The sequence below is a fragment of the Eschrichtius robustus genome, chromosome 3 (assembly GCF_028021215.1).
Source record: "Eschrichtius robustus isolate mEscRob2 chromosome 3, mEscRob2.pri, whole genome shotgun sequence".
In the NCBI taxonomy this organism is placed as follows: domain Eukaryota; kingdom Metazoa; phylum Chordata; class Mammalia; order Artiodactyla; family Eschrichtiidae; genus Eschrichtius; species Eschrichtius robustus.
In genome coordinates, this window is record NC_090826.1 from 167,792,572 (window position 1) to 167,799,361 (window position 6,790).

The 6,790-nt window shown below is 50.3% G+C and overlaps 1 protein-coding gene across 1 annotated transcript; it reads right to left on the reverse strand.

Moving 5' to 3' along the window:
• Positions 1–396: 396 nt before the first annotated feature.
• On the reverse strand, positions 397–2,277 carry CCDC185 (coiled-coil domain containing 185). Its single transcript, XM_068538533.1, has one exon. The coding sequence runs from the start codon at positions 2,275–2,277 to the stop codon at positions 397–399; it is 1,881 nt and encodes a 626-aa protein (XP_068394634.1).
• Positions 2,278–6,790: the final 4,513 nt, after the last annotated feature.

A 6,790-nucleotide genomic window follows, 5' to 3' on the forward strand; every position in this document is an offset into this window, starting at 1 on the left:
CTTATGACAGGTACATCACACTTCACATTTTCATAAGTTCTGGACAGGGAAAGACTTACCTCATGACACAGAACTGTATTCCCCACTGTAGATTTTTCTTTGGTTCCTCAAAGATGGGTCTGACATATGCTTCTAAGATTACTTGAGAACTAAATGAATATTTTCTACTTAAATCCAAATGTACAAAGGCAAGTAATTTTCTTAAAATTTCCAAATTTCTACCCCAACCCTCTCAACCATCCAAATGAATTAATAAACTAGTTCATCAGAGGAAATTGCAGCTATTTTATATACTTTAAAAAAATGAATGCTCAATTATAATCAGATTATAAAATGAATCACATTGCCACATCTCTTTCTAGCCGCCTGGGCTGTAAGCTATTTGTCGTCAGGTTCTCAGTGGCCTCCTCTCTGCTGCCCACCTCGAACCTGGGCCTCCCGCCCTATCGGATCAAAGAAGTTGTTGGCAAACTTTCTCACGTTGTCTGCCCTGGACGCCCTGGAGATCTTTTGGAATTCACCGAAGGGTGCATCTTTCTCTCGCGAGCTCTGCTCCATCTTTCGCTCCTTTTCCCTAATGGCTTCCTTAATGCGCTCGATGTGGCACTTTTCCTCCTTCTCGGCTTTCAGCTTCAGGATGTGATGATTCTTCTCCCGCAGGATGTTGAGCTCCCGAATCTGCTGCACCTTGTCGCTGATATTCCTGTGGACGTTACTCCTGGTCTGCAGGATCTTCTGGTCCGCGAGCTCCACGGGCAGCCGCTCGTGCCCCCTCCTCTGCTCCCCGGACTCTTCCGCGCACCCCTTGACCTGCTGGCACTGCTCCTCCTCCTTCTTGACCTTCTCCTTCGGCTCCCGGTGATGCTCCTTAATCAGGCCCTGGGGGATCTCTTGGGACCACTGGGAACTCTGTTCCAGGGACAGCTTCCTAAGGAGCTCTTCAGCCTTGACCTGGCAGTCCCTGAGGACCTTCCGGGCCTGGTAATTGACTAGGGAGCTAAGACGGGTCTCCTGGATCTTCTTCTGGCCCTCGGTGGTGTGCACATGCCTCTTTAGACAGGCCTGCTTCAGCCTCTTCTGCAGCTGCAGGCTGTTCTGCTCCCGCAGGTCCTGCATCATCCTCTCGTGCTCCTGCAGGCGCTGCACCTGGTACGGCTTCCCGCGCTTGGCCTCGGTCTCAGAGGGGGCCCCCTCCAGCTTCTCCTGGCGCCGGTTCTCTTGGTCCCCTAGCTGCGCCTTCCACCTGCGCTCCTGCCGGATCGTGTTCGTCGCTTGCCGGTCCCGCCGTCGGACACGCTGCTCCTTCTCCTGCTGCCACTGCTCCTGGCTCTGCTGCAGCAGCAGCTTGCGCTCTGTCTCTAGGGTCAACTGGACCTTCTGGTCCGAGCGCTTCAGCTCCTCCCAGGCTAGGGCCGCCTGCTGCTGCAGCTCCCGCATCCTCTGGGCCTTCTTGAGCCAGGTCAGCACCAGGGCCACAATCTTCCGGTCCCTGGAGGACATTACTGCCTCTTCCAGCTTGTTCTTGAGGATCTGGGTGTGCTGGTTCTGCATCGCCTTGCTGGAGAGCGAGGGCTGGGAGTACTGGCTGGCTAATGACTCCACTGGATCATTACAGTATCTTTTCTGGAGGTACACGCAACCTGACTGCGTCCCGAACTCTCTGGAGGGCACAGAACACTTCTTCGTGTGAACCGAGGAAAGGGACCAGCGACCGAGACCTCTGCAGGCCGGCACTGCCCACTGGTCTCCGCTCTGCACCTTTTCTACCCCGAAAGTTCCACTTGGGGGAGTGTAAGCTCCCTGCAGGTAAGGTGGGGGCGAATCTCCCCGGGCCGGAGGGTAGTGCTGGCAGGGCTGAGGCTGTTGCGGTGGCAGCTGGGGCTGCTGCTGCCAGGCCGGGCTAGGCGGGCTGCCTCCCTGCTCCAGGGGCTTGGTACCCGCCTCCCCCCAGGCGTCTTCCAGGCGCCGGCTGCGGGGCCGGTGCTTCCTGGCGTGGTCCGGGGGCCTCCGGGCCACGTCGGTCAGGCTGCGGCTTTCAGGCGGAAAGTCCGGGTACCGGCGCCGGCGGGGCCGCGGGGTGGGCGAGCAGCGCAGGTGCGGCCAGGGCGCCGAGGCCTCGCTCCGCTCGCAGGGAGTCCCGGGCCGGGAGCACAGGCCCTGCTCGCTCTGCGGCCCTGACCCGCCCAGCCGCGCCGAGGATGCGCGCTCCTTGCGGGGCGGCGGGGCCTCCCAGAGGTCCGAGTGAGGCCACGGGGAGAAGCGGCCGAAGCCCTCCATGCTCCCTTCCCGCGCACCCAGCGTCTGAGCCAGGGTCCCTGGACCTCACGGGGGGCGCTGCGAAGACCCGCCCCGCCCTCGGATCCCGGGGGTCCGGGCCGCCTGTGACGCTCTGGCCACTTCACAATGCGCCTCCGCCCCCCGGTTGCCGCAGCCCTCGGCCCTCGGCCCTCGCCCACCCCAGCCTTCCTAGCACCCCGCGCGGTGAGAGGAGGGGGGAGGAGGGGAGGGGAAAGGGGGAGGAGAGGGGGGAGGGGAGGGGGAGGAGAGGGGGCAGGGGGAGGAGAGGGGAGTGGGGAGGGGCTGTAGAAAGACAGGGTGACCCTTAAAGCTGAGGGTGTGTAGTGAACCCCCACTGGTGTTTCAGGCAGGAATTTGAACTCGCATTTGTACACCTTAAAGTAGCAGAATTTTAAAAGTAGACAGGTGAAGGCGTTACTCCCAGAATGGAATGTGGCGGGCAAGTCCTTTAGTCAGGGGTTCCTCCGTCTCTGCGCCTCTGCAGTGTATGCAAATGAAGCGGCCGTGGAAGCACGTTAATTCACTGCACCATCCTTCTGCCCTTTTAAGTTAGCAAGCCCAAAGTATACTTTTTAAACTTTTAGAAGAGAGAGAGAGAAAAAAAATAAACAACTAATTTGTTTTCTCCTAATATGGCAATTACTGCTTTTGTCAAAATATGAATGTTAAGTGCACATTTCTGAAATAACATCAGTGGACAGCATGCCGAAATCACATTGTTATTGTTGTTTTCCTTTTTCTCCAGTTTTGTGAGATTATTTTTTCTTGTTGAGGCACCCAGGGCTAATGGGAAAAGCACTGAATTTGGTCATGCAAACTTGAGTTTGAATCTCCTCTGCCACTTTCCACTTGTGTGGTCTTGGGCTAGTTACTTAACTCTCCTGACCCTCAAATTCTGGAACAGTGGACTGGAAGAGGGGCCGTGACAATAGCACTGTTGGGCTGCTCTGAGGGTCAGATGAAACTATGTATCAAGAGCTTAGTGCCTTAATGCATTCAATAAACATTATTTTGATGTCCTTCTAGCCTTCAATTACAAATTGTAAGGTTTAATATATGGGTTTACAAAAGTTTCTACACATTCCTAGAGAAGAAGAATGGAATTAGTGTTATCCTAAAACAGTTTAGGTAAAGTATAGAGTGCTAGGGAGGGGCGATGCCCAGGTTCTGTTGTGTTCTTCCTGGACTGTGGATCATGGCTAAGTCACTTCCTTTCTCTGAGATGTAATGAGGAAACAGTTCTGGATAACATTCTCCAAATACGGTCAATCCTTAAAGAAGAAAATTAAATATTTACTGATCCCAATCCTCTTCACCCACATCTCCTTGAAGTTTCACAGTGACCCAGCTAGGCAGGGCCAGTAGAACTGATAACATTTCCTTAAGACAAATCTGAGACTTGGCCATATTAACTGATTCCCCCAAAGATCAGTTGGTCAATGGTGGAAGTTTTGACTTCAGGTTCACTTGTCTTTCCATATCATGCTGCCTTTCAGGAAATGTACTTTGAATTGAGACATGTGTTATGGACCGAAAGTTTGTGTTCCTCCCAATTCGTATGTTGAAGCCCTAAACCCCAGTGTGATGGTATTTGGAGGTGGGGCCTTTGGGAGGTGATTAGGTTTAGATGAGGTCATGAAGGTGGGGCCTCCATGATGGGATTAGAGAAAGGGACCAGAACTTCTGCTCTCTGCCATGTGAGATCCCAAACAGAAGGTGGCTGTTTGTAAGCCCGGAAGCGGGCCGTCACCAAGAACTGAATGTGCTTGCATTTTCACCTAGCACTTCCCAGCCTGCAGAACTCTGAGAAATAAATGTCTGTTGTTTAAGCCACCCAGTCTATGGTGTTTTGTTAGAGCAGCCTCAGCTGACTAAGATGACATGCTTTACAAAAAATTATGATCAGTATATATCTGAGGGTCATGACAGCCATGTCCTTGAAGCCATGTGGTAGCAGCCTTAACCAGAGTGACTGAGGCCTCCCCAGGAGCCCACTCTGCCTGGATGGGATCTCACATGCAGTCATTAGCACGTCTATAGCTGAGAACAGGAGGTTGTTTCTACCCTAGGTTTCTATTGGTGCAACTCATACCATTGTTAGAGAAATTATTTAGTGATTATAATTTTTACTAGGAGGCAACTTTTACATAAAATAAATCAAATTTGAAATGGAATCATTTAAGTGAGGAAATATTTGGGCATGAACTGAGTTGTGCTGATACCTGAATGTCATATGCCTTTGCGGAAGCTTTGTAAAACATTTTGTACATCTACATGTGGCTCTGGCTGGTATCAGGCCATTTCCTGTTACAGAGAAGCAGTGCTGTGTGGGCGAAAGTAGAGCCACCCAAGAGCCAGGAGACCTGCCACCAGGCAGCTCTGCCACCTGCTGAATCACCTGAAGTGGTCATCTTATTCTCTGTCTGGTGACTCTGGTGGTTTCTTCATTGCTGCAGGAGATGATCTGTAAGATCTCATTCAATCCCCAGTGCAACTAGAAAGAGGAGTTCAATTTAGTAACTCCTGCAGCCTTCATTCTGCAAAACCAAAATGAGTTAATCCCTGAAAAATGCTTACAGCAGTGCTTGGCATGTGGTTGCTGCCTTATAAAAATTAGTCACTAGAGTGATCATTATCATTATTCCAAGAGCATTAAAACCATAGCAGCTTAGGGCTGAATTTAAAGACCTAGTTTGGCAGATGTAAGCTATTACATATGGAATAGAAAAACAACAAGGTCCTACTGTATAGTACAGAGAACTATATTCAGTATCCTATGATAAACCATAATGGAAAAGAATATTTTTTGAAAAAAGAATGTATATATGTATGTAACTGAATCACTTTGCTGTACAGCAGAAATTAACACAACATTGTAAATCAACTATACTTCAATTATAAAGAAAGAAAGAAAGAGAGGAAGAAAGGAAGGAAGGAAGAAAGGAAGAAGGGAAGAAAGAAAGAGAGAGAGAGAAAGAAAGAAAGAAAGACATAGTGTGGAGCAAGCCAGATTCCCAATTCAGGGCTCTTTGGCCTCTTTCTTGCCCTGAAGGTTCTCAGAATTCCTCATGGAATTGAGAATAGCTCACTCACCTCTGTTGATGATAGAGGGGACACAGTCTTAACTTCATGATGCCACAAACATTTATTGAAATCTGGGCCAGGATTAGAAAGATAATCAAAGGCCCTTGCCCACAATATTGCTAGGAGAAACACGTCCAGGTAACAGATGTGGTAAGTGGTTAGACAGTAAATTCAGCAGTATTCCTAGAGGAGGGAGGGATTAGTTTATAACGGAAGTTCATCCACGTTGTTCATAAGGGAAGAGTTCACATAGAATGATGGTGCTAAACCTGGGAAGGCAACTAGGATCTCGCCATACAGGGATGAGCAGGAGGACACACCCGGCAGAGGACACTGTGTGGCCACAGTGTGAAGCCTCAGAAATGCCTGGCATGTGGGGTCATGTGTGGTTTGTGTAGCGGGGACTTGGGATATGTGTGCAGTGCAGTGATGGGTGATGGCACCAAAAAGGTGGGCTGGACCCTGATTCCATTGGGCCCTGAATGCTAGGCCAAGGAGCACAGGCTTCCCACTGGGCAGTAGGGTTCCAGCTGTGTCCAGAAGTGCTTCAGGATTCCTTGAAGCTGCCGGGAGCCCAGAGGAGGTGGGGCTAGAGGACTTTAGGGCAGCCTCTGAGGCGTCTGTCCCTGCTTCACCCAGAGCAGCTCAGAGCAGCTCAGATTTTATCTGTTTTCTATCCTGGGGTTCTTGGTAACACGTTATTGAAAAAAGTTGGGGCTTCCTCTGCTTATAAAAAAGGGTTAAAATCCACTATGTAGACAACAGTGAGTCAGTAAAAGTCTTGAAACCAAAAAGTGACCCGATTTAGTTTCTATTTTAGAAAGCTCACCCTGGCAGCAAGGTAGAAGGTAAATTGAGATGAGGAGTATGGGGAGGGAAATTGGAGAAAGGGGGCCAATTAAGAAATTGGTTCAGTAATTGGGGGCAAGCAAGAAGGAAGTGAGTGTAAACCCAGACATTGGCAAGGGGAGAGGGAGGGATGGATTCAAGGTACACTGCAGAAGTCAAGGAACCATGACCTGAAGGTGGACTCGATCTGGAGAAAGTGGGTTTCTACCCCAGGGGCCTGGGAAGATGGTGAGTGGCAGTGACAAGAGGTCTCAGTCTAGGTGACCTTGAAAACAGTGATTTTGGAAATCAGGTGAAAGAAGCTGTAATAAAAGTGACTATGGCACAGAGCAGCAAACAGAATGTCTGCAAGAGGCTGATGAAACTGGGAAGAGAAACCTTATCTTTTGAGGGACCTGGTGACGAGGCCCCTGCTTAGAGCACAGCTGCCCAAGCAGGACAGGTGCTCTCACCTGCATTGTTAGCATCTGATCAAGATCCCTGGGAGAATGACTAGCTGGGAAGCCTTGGTCAGCTCTTCCACCGGGCAGATGAAAGAGATGTTTTGTAAATGTTCAGC